The sequence below is a fragment of the Lycium barbarum genome, chromosome 5, assembly GCF_019175385.1.
Source record: "Lycium barbarum isolate Lr01 chromosome 5, ASM1917538v2, whole genome shotgun sequence".
NCBI lineage: Eukaryota > Viridiplantae > Streptophyta > Magnoliopsida > Solanales > Solanaceae > Lycium > Lycium barbarum.
Window position 1 is genome coordinate 12,640,664 of NC_083341.1, and position 16,512 is coordinate 12,657,175.

At 35.9% G+C, this 16,512-nt stretch overlaps 1 protein-coding gene and 1 non-coding gene across 2 annotated transcripts; one reads left to right on the top strand and one right to left on the bottom strand.

Annotated features, from left to right (window-relative positions):
• Positions 1-128: 128 nt before the first annotated feature.
• Positions 129-200, bottom strand: TRNAW-CCA (transfer RNA tryptophan (anticodon CCA)). Its single transcript has one exon. It is a non-coding gene; the product is annotated as a tRNA-Trp (tRNA).
• A 760-nt stretch (positions 201-960) lies between these two features.
• On the top strand, positions 961-3,121 carry LOC132642296 (protein MIZU-KUSSEI 1-like). Its single transcript, XM_060359539.1, has 2 exons — positions 961-1,480; positions 2,379-3,121. Exons 1-2 carry the CDS (start codon positions 1,061-1,063, stop codon positions 2,721-2,723), a joined length of 765 nt encoding a protein of 254 aa, XP_060215522.1. The 5' UTR covers positions 961-1,060; the 3' UTR covers positions 2,724-3,121.
• The last annotated feature ends 13,391 nt before the right edge of the window (positions 3,122-16,512 follow it).

Consider the following 16,512-nt stretch of genomic DNA (forward strand, 5'->3'; position numbering starts at 1 on the left):
ATTTTGTTTATTTACATATTTTATCCAGATAAAATTTGGGGGAAAAAGGATAAAAATGAATTTGAAAAAAATGAAAGAAACAAAAGAAAAAAAGAAAAAAAGACTGGATCCGATTTGGATCGGGAGATTGAACCCGACGTGAATCGAACACGCAACCTTCTGATCTGGAGTCAGACGCGCTACCATTGCGCCACGGATCCGAAGATGTCGATGATTATGAAATCAATATTATTAAATACTATAAGCAATCCACTCTATTGAACTTCTGACCAAATTTTCATCAAGAATTTTTTTATACAATTCACGTCCCCTGATATAACATCTTAACGTTCTAGTCACATCCAAGGAGTGAGAATTCTAATTTTTCCAGAGTCTTTTGTATTATAGTACTCAAAAAAATGTGTTACTCAAACTTTTTAATAATCTCGTTGAGTGTGGTAGAATTCTCCAAAAATGGTGTATTTTTGAGTATCCAACACGGGTGCGACAAAATTTTTAGAGAGTCCGAACAACATAACTGGAAAGGCATAATTTATATACACTAATAATTTATATACACTAATGGTGTAAAAGGATATACACATCAAGCTATATTTAAAAGACAACTACATGCACATATTTCTCTATACAGTTGATCTGTAATCTAAAAAAATGTGCAAAGTAATCTTCTAATCGTCTATAATATATGATACTAACATCAACCTTTTTGGCAAGTTCCCAACATAACTAATACTGGTTAATAACACATACTTAATGTCTATATTTTTCTTTAATATAAATTACATAATAGGTAATTATAGTTTCGTTAGTTCCACAATTTCAGGTTCCGAATACTATGGAACTAAACTCAAGCCAAAGAAAATCAAAGGAATATATTCTTCAAACCTAAACCCCACCCCACCCCTACGCCCTACCCCTTCCACCCCTATCCCCATCTCCATTTGCATGCATGCATGCAAATTCAACATCCTTAACTAATCTCTCTTTTCACTTTTCTCCATCTCTCTGTGTGTAATTTTCCCTCTTCCATTGCTGGTTACCCTAAAAACGGAAACCGGCAATGGATCAGGAACCACCACAATCATCATCAACACCAAGAACAAGCGTATCATTGTCATCTTCTTCTTCAATAACGTCGAAAAAACCTCCACCACCAACAACTCCACCATTATCCCTCCTTGAACCGGCTAATTCTACCAAGAAAAAAAGCCGGACTAGGGTTTTTCGAGTTTTTCGTAACGTTTTTCGATCATTCCCTATTATAACACCTGCATGCAGACTCCCTTCTCTCCCCGGTGGTCGGTTACCGGACAGTAATAGCCGTATAATCGCCGGTTCAAGAATCACCGGAACGTTGTTTGGATATCGAAAAGGACGTGTTAGTCTTTCCATTCAAGAAAACCCTAGGACTTTTCCTACGGTAGTTCTTGAACTGGCTTTGCAAACCAATGTTTTGCAGAAGGAAATGAATCTTGGCATGGTAAGGCTTCTCTTTTTATTTTAATTTTCTATTCTATGCGAAGAGATTCAAAGCACGAAGGTTATGAAAGTAGCTAATTATCTGTATGAAATCAGGTATAAATTTTTCACTTTATCGGTAAGTTTTTGAGTAATTAAAAAGAGGCATGGTTTGCCACTTGTTCGAAGACATTTTTGAATTCCGTAATATTATACGTAAAGTTTCTGAGTAAAATTTAAACATTTGAAAATTACGTGTAAAGCACTACTATAAGTCAACAAATATAGGAGTTTTAGAAAATCATAGCAAAAGAAAGAACTGTATAACTACCCAGATAGTAATAGTATCGTATAAATTGGGATAAATGGGGTGTTATATGAACTTATATTGGCATCATATTACAAGAAGGGACTATTCTAGTAGATTTTGTCCCTCTTAAGTCTTTTCCATATATATATATATATTCTTTGGCAAAATTGGACGAGGAGTCGAGGAATCATAATACAAACGATCTTCAAAAGTATTTTAGCTAACTATCAACAACTTGATTTTTCTCAATGTAAAAGCATGTGATGTATGCAAGTTAAGATGTCAAAGTATCTTTAGTTTCCCAACTTTAACATATTTAATACTTATGTCGAGTCAATATTTAATTCCAATATATATTTAGTGGAGTCGTCAATTAGTCATCGTTATAGAGCTAATTATATAACTCTGCTCTGTGGCACAGCATAATTTATCTAGAAAATTACATTACATAGATATGTAAATCTTTTTTTTAGTATATATCATATGCTAAATCTCCTCAGTCTTTCTATCTGTTTACTTATCATATTTTGAATCTATCAAAATTCTGATTCCGACTTTGAGTCTTCAATTTCTATTTTTGATACCTTTTATATGCTTCCTAATTGGTTAGGTGAGGATTGCTTTAGAATGTGAGAAAAGGGACAAAAAGGAGAAGATAAATCTTCTTGAAGAACCATTATGGACCATGTATTGTAATGGCAAAAAAAATGGCTATGGTGTGAAAAGAGAAGCTACAGAAGAAGATCTCAATGTGATGGAGATTATCAAGCCAGTGTCGATGGGCGCCGGCGTCTTGCCCGGAAAATCCGATGTGGAAGGGCCGGACGGCGAGATGACGTACATGAGGGCGCATTTTGAACGTGTGGTTAAATCAAAGGATGCTGAAACCCTATACATGTTGAGCCCAGATGCAAATGATGGACCTGAATTGAGTATTTTCTTTGTAAGAATATAATGAATATACAATGATCTTTGGGTCTTTTAATTTTATTATTAGTTGGATCCCTCTAAAAATGATTAGTGAGGGATATATGGTAGAGTTTAAGTGTTATATATATCGTCAGTGTAAGAATTTTTTACACAATCAGGTCATCAGGGTCAGGAGCGAAGCTACAATTCTGATTATGGATGCAACAGAATTCATTAGCTTTGTCCTAGCACGTTGTATTTGTGTTAAAAATTTATTTAATATGTATAAATTATCTATCTATGAGCGCGTGGTTAAACCAAAGGATGCCGAAACCCTATACATAGATGGACCTGAATTGAGTCTTTGTAAGGATATAATGATCGAGTACAATGATCTTTGGGTCTTTATGTTATTAGTTGGATCCCTCTAACAATTATTAGTGTGGGTAAGATAATGTAGAGTTTATGATTTTAAGTTATATATGTGAAGATATTTTTATATAATCAGGTCATTAGGGGCGGACCGACGGAGTTATATATATTTAATTTGTGCTTACTTACAAGTTCGGCAGAGTTAAATGCACAGAATATGTATCATATAATTTATCTAGAAACTAATAATTAAGTAGTCTTTTTCTAAAAAATTTAATCTAGAAACTCAAAATCCTAACTCGTCGACCTATCATTCATTGGTTAGGGTTTAGGGAAAAGGCTATCTGGAAGTAATTAATCTCTTCTTTTCTGAAGGAGCTTAGTGTGTTGCGTGTTCTCTTTATTCTGTAGATACGATCCTAGGAAGGGAAGTCAATTTTTTTTTATGTAGATCGATCAATCCCGTTATATTGAACAAGATTGGAAAATAGCCTTAATGATCGTTCATAATTGGCCTAACAATACTTAACGTACATATATCATGTTTGTTTTTGTCCACCGTTATAAGTCGCTAAAAGAATATTTACAGGTAAGCCTCCTTAAAATGTGAGATATGTAATCCTAGAATAAAATAAGTTAATTGCCTGCTATAGGAGGTAAAAGGGATCTGATGGAATAAATTTTCTTTATACTGACGATGTATATAACTTAAACTCTTTATTATATGTGTAGATATAAGTCATATTATCGTAGGTCTTTATTACAGTTTGATTTATTATCATGCTCAACAGTCGGCATTGTTCAACGTATATTATTCTAATTTTGAAGGGATAAGGCATAGGAACACCCATAAACTTCTTTTTTCATATTACTTACCCTTTGAAATTATTATTACCCCTTTCACTAAATACCTAATACAGAAAATAAGTTAAAACATAGTATGTGCAAACACTCATTTACTATAAATAAAAAATAGGATTTGAATGTATTTTTTCATTTGATTCTTTCAAAACTAAACAGATAATTATACTAAAGTCTTTTTAATCGCCAGGACTTACATGTGGCAAGACAATTCCTTGCCCATATATCAGAAAGTCATGGTGATCCACTAGGGATTGTCAGCAATGTGTTCCAATACTGCGACACAAGTTATACTAAATTGTGGCAAGATAGGTATTTGCCCATCTATTCATACTTAGCACGCGACTTATTTTTGCTAAACTTTTTTGAAACGGGACCAAAACTTTAATCGCAGCCCAAGTGCTATTACTTTTGAAATGTTGTGGAAGGAATTGGATTTGACCCCACTCTTTAAATTTCAGCTTCTTTTTTTAAGAAATATTTAAAAAATAATTATATTTTATAAGTAAATAATATTTGGACGAAATGCTTTTCTAGACAATAGTATCGGTTTTCACCTTGTTCATAAGCAAGATAAGCACACATTGAACCTCTAAAGTTTCTTCAATTTACTTGTAAGCAATCTTTTCCAGTTTACTGCTCACAAGTCACAACTCTATAAACGTACCTTTGTCGAGGCGTGTTCAGGTACAGTACGATTTTAAAATTTTCGATCGATAAGGTAATTTTTATTTTTAAAAATAGCCTATCATGGCCATAGAGAATTATTTCGGTATGATAAGATACTTATAGGTTTGGTTTTGATTTGTACGATACAGTGAGTCGGTAATTAAATTTTGTTCGATTTTGACTTACGTAGAGTGCAGAAGTATGACTTAGACAATGGTGTGAGCTATTTCATGCTTGAACTGAATGAAAAAAAATTAAAAAAAAAAAGGAAAAAAAAAGAAACGAATGAAAATTGTCTAGTTGTTGGTTGGTGTAAGTGTTTTTAGCATTTTAATATTACAAATTATTATATTAAAGTGTTGCTTTTAAATGTCTTGAAATGGTTATGACCACGTTCAGTTCATGGCAGAATGTGGAGTTTAATGCCTTTGAAACTCCTTTATCCATTCATCACTTTTACTCCTTTCAGTTAGTGTCTCATTTTCTTCCTTTGACCATGTCATTCACGTTGGTGGCAGTAAGGCCATAAACTTTGTGTTAAATTTGTGTAACCACTAATCCTTTACTCACTCTCATTCTTCCTCTTTATGTGTGTAACTTATGTAACCTCTAAATAATAATTCTTCCATTTATCTACCGACTTTACTACCCTATTCATATCAAATTAATTCAAGGATGATTTTTCTAGCTATAAATAGTTAGTCATCCTTAACTTGTGGGGTGTAGAGAAAAATATATATTTTGGAGAATTCTCGAAAAGTGAGGAAAATAAAAGAGAGTTTATTAGTTGAAGAAAGGTGTTCTTCTTTTTGGTGGAGCTTTGGAGTCAACATCTTGTCCAGAGTTTGTTGAGTTATACGACGTGATCGGGCTATTGTATCCTGGGAGGGACAAGTCAGAAAGATTACTGCTGGACCGGTAGATTTGCTGCAGTGGGCTTGAATCTCCTTAAAGAGAGCGAAATATCCGCGCCTCAGCCGAAGATATTTTTATTTCTTCATTTTATTTTTCAATTGTAATTGTAATTTCATTATATTATCACCAACAGTCGGCAATGATACATATGTTTGAGTAATATGTTTTGCATAAAACTATATGTAATTAAGTAATGAATTTGTATTTAGTAGTAAGTGCAAGAAGTTCTTAGTCGGAAGGAACTAATAGAGGATCCGTCAAACAAATGATCCCCTTTATATATACTTTAGGGAAAAGGGCCTGATTTGTCCCTCTACTTTAGGAAATGGTTCATATTTACCCCACATTATACTATCAGTCCACTTATACCCCTATCGTTAGAATAGTTGTAATATTTACCCCTATATTTAACCCTTGTCCACTGTGGCCAATGTCGTGGGCCAGGCCTGTCCACTGTGTCCCATTACATTGCCACGAAAGAGGCCATGTCAGCAGTCCCAATTAAATGAGTCTTAAAATTAAAAGACCAAATGATGCCTTCTTCTTCACCATTAAAGTGTTGTCTTCAACATGTTCAAGAATTGATTATTAGCCCAGAATATAATCATCATAGCCCTTTTTTATTCACGTCATTTAGGTTCCCAACTCTTAAAGATGGGTCATTGGCACAAACGTCCCTATTTAGGGTTGCTCTTTAATTTTTGACCCTCAAATTCTCACAAAAACTTCCTTAAAAAGTGGGTATTTGCGAAAAACAGCTCTAGTAGTAGCAGCAGAAGCAGAAATATACTTGCAATCTATGGCCAAACGCATATATGGTTTCCTGCAGAAACATAGAAGCAAATTTCGGGTTAAAAATGAGGTAATCGGAGAAAAAAGGTTTTTTTTTTTTTTTTGGTTTTTGTTTTTGGTTGAAGTTCATTAGCAATTTTTTTTGGTTTTTGTTTTTGGTTGAAGTTCTTTATCAAATTCTAGCTTAAAAATGAGGAAAAAGTGTTTTATTGATCTTGATTGATCTGAAAAATGGGCTGTGATGATGATTTGCTTTTATCTGGTGCTATAATCTGCTGCACTGCTGGAAGAAATTGCACGAATTGTCCTTCAAATGACTGGTCTTTAATTTTTTTGAAGAAACGCATATATGTTTCTGCAGGAATCAAGCAGGCATTTTAATGGTGAAGAAGAAGGCATTATTTGGTCTTTTAATTTTAAGACTCATTTAATTGGGATTGCTGACATGACCTCTTACGTGGCAATGTAATGGAATACGGTGGACAGGCCTGGCCCACGACATTGACCACAGTGGGCAAGGGTTAAATATAGGGTAAATATTACAACTATTCTAACGGTAGGGGTATAAGTGGACTGATAGTATAACGAAGGGTAAATACGAACTATTTCTCAAAGTAGAGGGGCAAAGCAGGCCCTTTTCCCTATACTTTAAGTAGGATCCAGTTATATATGTAAATAAACGCATCTGCCTGTTGGAAAAAAAATTAGAAATGGAATACATTTGATCAACAAGCAAGACACAATAGTTAACTAGAAAAGAAGTGATAGAGTTTGCAAATGAAAAACTGTTTATAGACATATTATGAGAAGTGCTTACTTCAAAGTAGAATTTTGTCTCAACCGATGTTCTACTCTCAAAATATAACGACCCACTCAAGAACTTCTTAATGTGCACTTAAATAAAACTTTCAAAAATTGTTAAATCTTTCAACTATTTGTATAGAAAATTCGGAATAAAAAGAAAAGAGACTTTTGAGGAGATAGAAGATCAAAGATAATGTAAGATGCTTAAAGAGTTCAAGTTTAGATTCTTTTGTAAAGGGTTAAGTACATTCTTTTACAAGAATTGGATACATCTTTTCAACTGCACTCATGTCCTATAAAATTTGAATGCATCTTTTCAAAAAAAAAAAAATGACTTCTTATTATGAAAAATTCATTAAATTTTGAATAACTCAAAATAAATTCAATGCCAGACAACCAAAAACATCACACTTTATGCGTTATGTGGTCTCAAACTCTCAATAGTTGTTTTTTTTTTCGTTGCATTACACGTGTTCTGGGTACTATTGTCTGCTTAAAGTAAATTTGCTACGAACTGTCAAAATCTTCTTTTCTGTATGATGGAACTGTCAAGTATCTTGGGTCTATTATACAAGGAGATGGGGATATCGACAACGATGTTTGACATCGTATTGGTGTAGGGTGGATGAAATGGAGGCTCGCCTCCGGAGTGCTATGTGATAAGAAAGTGCCACCAAAACTTAAAGGCAAGTTCTACAAAGTGGTGGTTAGACCGATTTTATTGTACGGGGCGGAGTGTTGGCCAGTCAAGAAATTTCACGTTCAGAAGATGAAAGTCGCGGAAATGCGAATGCTGCGGTGGATGTGTGGGCACACTAGGAGGGATATAATTAGGAATGAAGATATCCGAAACAAGGTGGGAGTGGCATCGGTGGAGGACAAGATGCGGGAAGCGAGGCTGAGATGATTTGGGCATGTGAAGAGGAGAGACACAGATGCTTCAGTGCGGAGGTGTGAGAGGTTGGCTATGGACGGTTTCAGGAGAGGCAAATGGAGGTCGAAGAAGTATTGGGGAGAGGTGATTAGATAGGATATGGCACAGTTTCAGCTCACCGAGGACATGACCTTAGATAGGAGGTTGTGGAGGACTCAGATTAGGATAGAAGGCTAGGTGGCTTATCCTTTCACCATAGTAGTTGCAGTTTTGCTCATTTGTTTATTGCCATTTGATTTCTGCATTTGATTGCTGCTTATATTTGTTGGGCCGTTGTACTTTGGTTATCTTATTTATCTATAATAGTTAATGCTCCTTTCTTTCCGGACTGTTCTACCATGACTTTCTCGCTTTTGTTATTCCTTGTTTTCATATTGTTTTCGATATGCTTGGTCCTATCTGACCTTTTGGCTTGTTTTCCTCTCTTGAGCCGAGAGTCTTTCAGAAACAGCTGCCCTACCTTTCAAGGTGGGGGTTAAGTCTGCATACATTCTACTCTCCCTAGACCCCACATGGTGGGACTGTACTGGGCTTGTTGTTGTTGTTGTTGTTGCCCATTGTTCTCTCTTTAAATGTCATTTGTACGATCTATTTCTTAAAAAAAAAAAAAAAAACTGTAATGAGATTTATTATTTAAAGTTATACTAATTCTATCCTTGATCGGGATGAGCTCATAAAACGTTGTAGTTGTTTTGAAATATCATCTTGGCGTGCCAATAGAGTATTCAGTTGTGAATTTAATGATTGTATCTGCGACTGCTGGTCATGTATCTGAGTTTGCTGATTTTCTACCACAACTTCAGCTGCATTTAATCGTTTCTGTAAATCATCTTGGGCAATAACAACTTCCTCTTTCGCCTTTCCAAGAGAGTCCTCTAACTCTGCCGTTCTCCTTTGCGTTGCTCGAGCAGTATTAGGTTTTGGACCATAACCGAGACCTTTTAAATATCCCAACTTTTTACCAAGTACAACATCCACAATTTCATCAATAGTCATAGTAGAATCTCCCTCGCTATATAGAGCATTCAAATCATTCATGTCATTCTGCAGAATAATAATGTATTATTTAAAAGTTATGATAACAACAAATAAATCCTATTGAATATGCGACTAAAATATTTTCTTTCTCACACAGTTATCTTTAGCTTCTTGAGATGACCAGCCTTTTTCACTTGAGTAATGAGTATCTTTGTAGAACTCAATTCTGTCGGGTTCTGCCCCTTCGTTCGTTTTACCCTACAGAATAATAAAAAATATGAATATTAGTATTGACAAAAAATAGTACCAGTTGTGTGCAAGGTTTTCTCTAGTTCTCTTCATGGGTACTCTCTGGACACTGTGCTTCATACCAGCCAACTTGACCAAATAAGTTGCAGAAAGAAAAAGCTACTATCGTATCATTGTGTACTTAATCGAGAAGTAACAGCACATTTCATGCACTCTGCCCTATAGAAGGGGAGGCAAAGAGAGCTTTCTTCAACTTTTTATTTCATACATATATATATATATATATACTAAGAACCTTCTTCAACTCTTTTATGGAGCAACAAGAAATTTCACAAGCTTGATCAGACAAATGAAGAAACAACAAAGTTGAAAAGAGAATTGTGTTATTATGCAGTCTAATATGCTCCAGTGAAAAGTTGTACTTTGTCGATGAAAACAAGGAGAAATTTTTAACTGGAATAAGCAAATTAAAGAAGATCACCTCATGTTGATGGTAAAACTGAAAGATACAACTGATAGGCCTATCCACCAAATATTACCAAGAATAACAACAGATGTCCCGAAAAAGTACATGTTTTTTTTTTTTTTTTGCTTTTCCTACTTAATGTGTAGATATCGAAAGTTATGGCTTTCATTTGTTGAGCTTATGTCAACAGACATATACTTCATATTGGTTGCATAGGCAGAAATTAAGTAAGCACGCAGCAATGCAGAGTAGTTGCGATTGGTAGATAAACTGTAACAATTTTCTAGGAGCCTGCATAGTGTTCTGTACATTGGGCAAAATCATACAAAATGCTGGAGAAACAAAATCAGGCCTATCCAAACACAACAAATACATGTACTTGTTCACAAAAGGAAGGCGCAAACAATAATTTCAGCAGTTAAATACCATCAGTAAAAAAATGAAAAATTGTATAACTTACAATTTTAGCACGAGCAGCTACAAATGCTTTTGACCCCATGACATGATTATATTTAAGTTTTGATCGATTGACCTTGTTTACCTGACATCGTTTCTACAAAGACAATATAAATATAAGTAAATTAAATAGCAATGAAACAAATGAAGTGTATATTTATTTGAACATGGATCGATCACCTTATGATCTTGACTTGACCGCATGTCACAGAGTGTATTCCAGTTTTCTGGGGTCAATTCCGGAACTTCAATTTTACGAGCATCTTCCACGGAGTTTGCACTTTCAAACTTCCTTTTTAATTTATAGCGCCACTGCCGACTTCTATTTTTGAGGATATCCTCACAACAATCTTTGACATAATGCTCGTCCAAATTAATTTCAAACTTCTCCTAAAAATAAGTTTTAAAGGAACACAGATAAAAATCAAAATCCCATTATATACTAAAATATTGGACACAAACATACACAACGTAACAAAATAAAAAAAAAATATAGAAATCTTACGTGGCATCTAATCAGCACAGCATCTTTTTCCTCTACTGTGAGTTCCTTCCACTTGTTCGGAAGCGTAAGAAAATTCCGCGCAATGATGCCTGACTCATTTGAGAGTTTTGTTGATTGAACTGCCTCAACTGGCCTCCCTTTCCCAACTTGGATCTCAATCACCATCTTTTTTCCCAAAGACGACTTCAACTTCTCGAGACCTTTACCCCTAGTTTTTCCTCGACCTTTCTTAATTCTAGTTGTATCGTCTGATTAAGAAAAGCTCAGTTCAAAACAATATCTAAATTGCAAAATAGTGGTGTATACATTATAATATTTTCTATATTACAATTCAGAACATTATGGTTAAAGTTTAACATGAATGAAAGCCTTAATTGTTTAAATTTTGACTTCAAATCAGAAAAGTAACTAATAAATATGTATCGATTAATCTAAGGAATAATATTACCTGTAGTAGTAGCAGGAGTACGTAGGCTTATTTGACTCATCGGCAGATTGAGTAACTGAAATAGTTTCTCGAGTAAGTGTTTTTTGCTTAAAGACACGTCCTCCTGGTGCCATGAGCACTTTGCTTTTATCCCTGTTAAATATCATAGTATGTGCATAAAAAGGATAGCTGCAGTTGGAATCTATAAAATCATATTTCAAACCCTTAAGCAACACAATTTTAAGTGTTGGAGTGTTCTCTTTGCGCCATAAGGCTTTTTTGAGTTCATTCTTTAAATTCTTTTCCTATTAACTCAATCTTCTCTGTCGCCCTAATGAGAATTTCAACTGAAACTGAATATACACAAGACTCTATTCCAAGTCCTCCAATAGATTTATTTCTTGTAGATACATAATTCTAGAAAAAAGAGAAAAACAAGATCAAATCCATGAATTAATTATTCAATACATGAGTATTACAAACAATCTGCTTAGCATTGTTCAAATAAAAAGAAAGAGGAGTCATTCATACCTAGTGACCTAGTGTCTTTCTCAAGCTCAGGAATCCTTCTTTTCTCTACAATTAGCCTTTTCATTTGTCCCATATATTCTTCTAAAATCCAATTTGGAGCCAAAAACCTAGAAACTAACCCTCTGTTTGGATGGTTGTTTCCCGTGGTTTATTAATGTACAGTATGTATGGTACAGTACGATGTTATATTGTATTGTACTGTATTAATGAACTCAGTGTTTGGATAGACTGTATTGTTTGTTGTGATTTAATAACATTTGTATTGTTTGGTTTGACTGTGTGATACTGTATAAAAACTTATAAGTTTACTAAAATATCCTTAACTCTTAATTAGAAATTAGTTTATATATATTAATAAAACTATGGTAAAGAATAAAATAGAAAATTTAAAAAATAAGTAGGTAGTGGGTCTAGGGTGGAGGTGAGTGGTTGTGGGAATAGGGTTGGGTGGTGGGGGTGGGTGGCAGAGGAGTGGGGTAGTTGGGCGTGGGGGTGGGTGGTAGGGTGGGGGTGGGGGTGAGTGGTAGGGGTAGGGTGGGGGTGGGATGGATGGTGGAGGGTCGGGAGGGGTAGGGTGGGGGTAAGTGGTAGGGTGGGGTGGGGTGGATGGTGGAGGGTGGGGTATAATGGATAAATAAAATACGTAACCACGGAAAAGCTATTAAATTCGTGGTTATAAAAATTGGGACTTTTCATGCTTATATAACCATGGATGAACCATGAAATTACAACATCATACCACATAATTTTAAGAACAATGAAAATAAATATGGTTTCATAAAAATCATACATTAATGAACCACGGAAACCACCATCCAAACAAGGGGTAAGCGCCAAAATACGGTTCTTTTTGGCATTTTTACGGATGGTTCTGTTTTTGGTGGGGATTAGAAAAAGCAATTTGAAGAGTTGTGCAGGTTATCCCAAATATTTAGGAAGTGGAGAAGTTGTAGAGAAGTGGTAGGAGTTGTATCACCGTACTTTCCTCTTGGATCAAGTTAAGATGTTTATATAAAAAGTTTATTTAAATATAAATAAATAAATAAATAAGTTGCTTTGAAGTGTTTTAAGAGGTGAAGGCAAGTTAAACCGATTGAGGCATGAGAGCTCATTCCCATAAGTTATTACCTTTTTTTTGGGGGGGGGGGGGGGGGGGGGGGAGCCTCAAAAATACCCCTGACCTATTGGATTCGGCTAAAAAAAATACCTTTCTTCCACTTATTGGTCCAAAAATGCCCCTCCATCTACCTATTTGGACCAAAAATGTTCTCATCGTAATCTTTTGGCTTAAAATGCCCCTAAAACTAAAAGTTGATTAGATAGGGCTTTATAAAAAGCCACGTGGCAGTGTATGATTGGTCCAGATATTAATTCAATGCGAATTAAATTACTCAACTCATATTTATTGATGCGACCCAACTAGTTCTAACATTTGTTGTTCATCTATTAGTACGACTTAGCAAAGAACTTGTCCTAAATACCTTTGTCAGGAGGGCCTATATATCAATTTTGGAGGGCCAATTTGCAAGATTGCCCTTCGCTGGGGGTGGTCTTTAATTTTTGCCCTCTAAATTGGTGGTCTTTAACTAGTTCCAATTTTCTCATGTTCGTTTAGTAAAAAAATTAGAAAAAGATTTTCAACCCACCCCACCCTCACCCCCACCAACCTAACAAAAAAAGTATGTAATAGTTATTTTTTAAGTTTTATACACCCTCATAATAGTTCTTTATTTAGTTTTATACACCCCCTTCGCCCCGACCCAAACACCCAACCAAAAATGTCTTCTACTAACCAACCAGACATGAGAAAATAAGTAAGAAAATCACTTATTTTCCACTAACCAACCGAACATAAGAAAATAAGTATAAAATCACTTATTTTCCAAGAAAACATTCTCCTCCATCCATACTGAACACACCCTGAGGGAGTTTCTGTCTTCGGATGTTTCTACATGGTATAAATACATGTAAAACACAATTTTGGGGAAATTTTTTATTTACGAAGATCAAGAACTTTTAAAAAACCCCCCAAAAAAAAACTTCTAAAAGGGCCTATATATCAATTTTGGAACTAGTTCTAACATTTGTTGTTCATCTATTAGTACGACCTAGCGAAGAACTAGTCCTAACATTTGTTAGGAGGGCGACTTAGCGAAGAACTAGTCCTAACATTTGTTAGGAGGGCCTATATCAATTTTGGAGGGGCAATTTGCAGGATTTGAAATGTTTGAAAAATATTTGAAAAGTATGTAATAGTTCTTTTTTTAGTTTTATACACCCCTGTAATAGTTCTTTTTTTCTTTTCTTTTTGGCTGGTTTGATTTCTTTGTCTTTCCTTTTTTTTTTTTTTTTTAATTTTCTGGGCTGGTTCTCTAAATTATGAAGTTACGGCCTTTTCTTTTCCTCCATAGTTATATATTCACATGCAACTTATACTCCTTAAAACAAACACATTTGGGTATTACTAAGTTAAGATTCTTTATATTACTTTCCTTTCCATGGGAGTTCCTTTTTATTTAATTTCTATGTAACCAAATTTGATATAGAGGAGCTCTAGGACGACAAAACAACAAACCCAACAACCACCTACCATGGCGGTGGAAACCCGTAAAACAATGAGTAGTGGAAGTGGGGTGGGGGTGGCTAGTATGTCGGGTGGAGTAGATCTGATGACAAACGGTAAGGGAAATCAGAAGTTTATAGAGGAACAACGAGAGGTACCAGAGAAACCTTATGCCCCATGGATTAATTTGTTCAAACACATCCGATTTGCTGCTAATGGCCTACGCCTAGACTATATCCCTCCTCAAATCATTGATGGCGAGCCAGTAGTACAGCTACAGAAGGAAGACGTGGAGCCAGAAATTGAGAAATGGCAGTGTGCATTGATAGCGTATTTTTTTGGGGAAACACTTGGGTATAAGGCGATGAGCAGATTTGTAGCAACAAATTGAAATAAGGTCGCTGAACCAGAGTTGTTCTACCATGAGGAAGGCTATTATGTGGTTAAATTCCAATGTATTACTGATTTGCAGGAGATATATTACTCAGGGCCGTACTCGATTAACAACAGGCCAATTATTCTTAAGCGCTGGACACCAAAGTTCAATTTTAGTGCAGAGTTTCCATTGGAGATACCACTGTGGGTAACATTCCCAAAATTGCCTATGCAATATTGGCGTGGAAAATTGTTGAGTAGAATTGCAAGTCGTATTAGGACTCCAATCTTTGCGGATGAATGCACTTCGAAGAAAACTAGAATCTCATATGCGAGAATGCTTATTGAGGTTAATGTGACCAAACCATTGCCTGAGGTGATCAATATTCTGGATCCTGATGGTTCAAAGCTCGTTCAAGAAGTTGCATATGATTGGAAACTGGAATTCTGCCCTACATGCTTGTTAGCTGGACATAAATGTCCTCCTCGAATAGCCCTTCACCCTCTTAGAACTGAAGAGCAACAAGTACAAAAGGGGAGAAGGAAACAGGGACCAAGAAAGGTAACTCAGGAATGGCAATTCAAGGGACCTGTAGTGGTACGAGTGAGGGAAATGGGGCAAGCTTCATCAAATGGCCGGCAAGACCCAGTAGCTACTCAGCGAACTACGCAGATAATGCAGCAGCAGGCTCAGAAACATGGTGAAGTGACAGGGGGTGGACTGCTAGCTGACTCACATTCACTGGACGTGGTTAAGTTCCCTATGTTGGGTAAGACTCCTGCTCCTACAAACAGTGCAGCCAAGAAGCAATCAAGTGGAAAGATTGATCCGCATATACTTCCCTCTGATAGAGGAGGGGGCACCATTGAAGCTATATGAAGTGGTTGTGCTGGAACATTAGGGGAGTGAATGAAAGGTATAAACAGAAAGAATTGAGACAGTACATCAGTAGCAATCATATGAAATTAGTAGGGTTATTTGAAACTAGAGTGAAAGCTCACAAAAATAAAGGAGTGTTGAAGAATATAGTCCCTGGTTGGCAGTGCTTGAATAATTATCAGCATGCAGCAAATGGGAAGGCACGGGTCATATGGGACCCCCAATGGTACGATGTAACATTGGCAGAAATGGAGGCCCAATTCCTGCACTGTAGGGTGAAGGGGCAGACTGATGGATTTAAAGCTGAAGTTACTGTAGTCTATGGATTTAATGGGTTAGAACAAAGGAAAGCACTTTCGCTTGGACTGCAAAGAATCGACCTGAGTGTGAATAAGCCTTGGTTAGTATGGGGTGACTTTAATGCTGTACTGTCTCCAAATGATAGGTTAATGGGTAATCTGGTCACACAGAATGAAATACAAGACTTCTCTGATTGCATTCATAACCTAGCGCTTAATGAACTTGCCTGGAAAGGCGAATTCTATAGTTGGACTAATAAGCAGTCGAGGGCAGATAGGATATGGAACAGATTGGATAGAGCGTTTGACAATGGGGATTAGATGATGACTTGGGGTCATGTGCAAATCGAGTATGATTTGCCTTTGATCTCGAATCACACTCCTATGGTCTTACAATTATATGCAGCACCTCAGCCGGGAAGAATCCCATTCAAGTCTTTTAACGTACTAGCTGAATATATTGATTTCATTCCAATTGTCACTGAAGCCTGGAAGCAACAGAGGGCCCAATGGAGTATGAAAAATGTCTGGCTGAAATTGAAGGGACTCAAGCCACGGCTTAAGGCACTCAACACGGAAGAGTTTAAAAATGTAAAACAAAAGATAGACCAGGCCAGGACAGAACGCCAGATGACTTAAGTGCAGCTACATAACCAATGTAGTGATGCGTTGCTGGATACAGAGAAACAGCTAATCCAAACACTTGAAAAATGGTTGCTGGTGGAAGAGAGTATAATGAAGCAAAAATCAAGAGCAAAA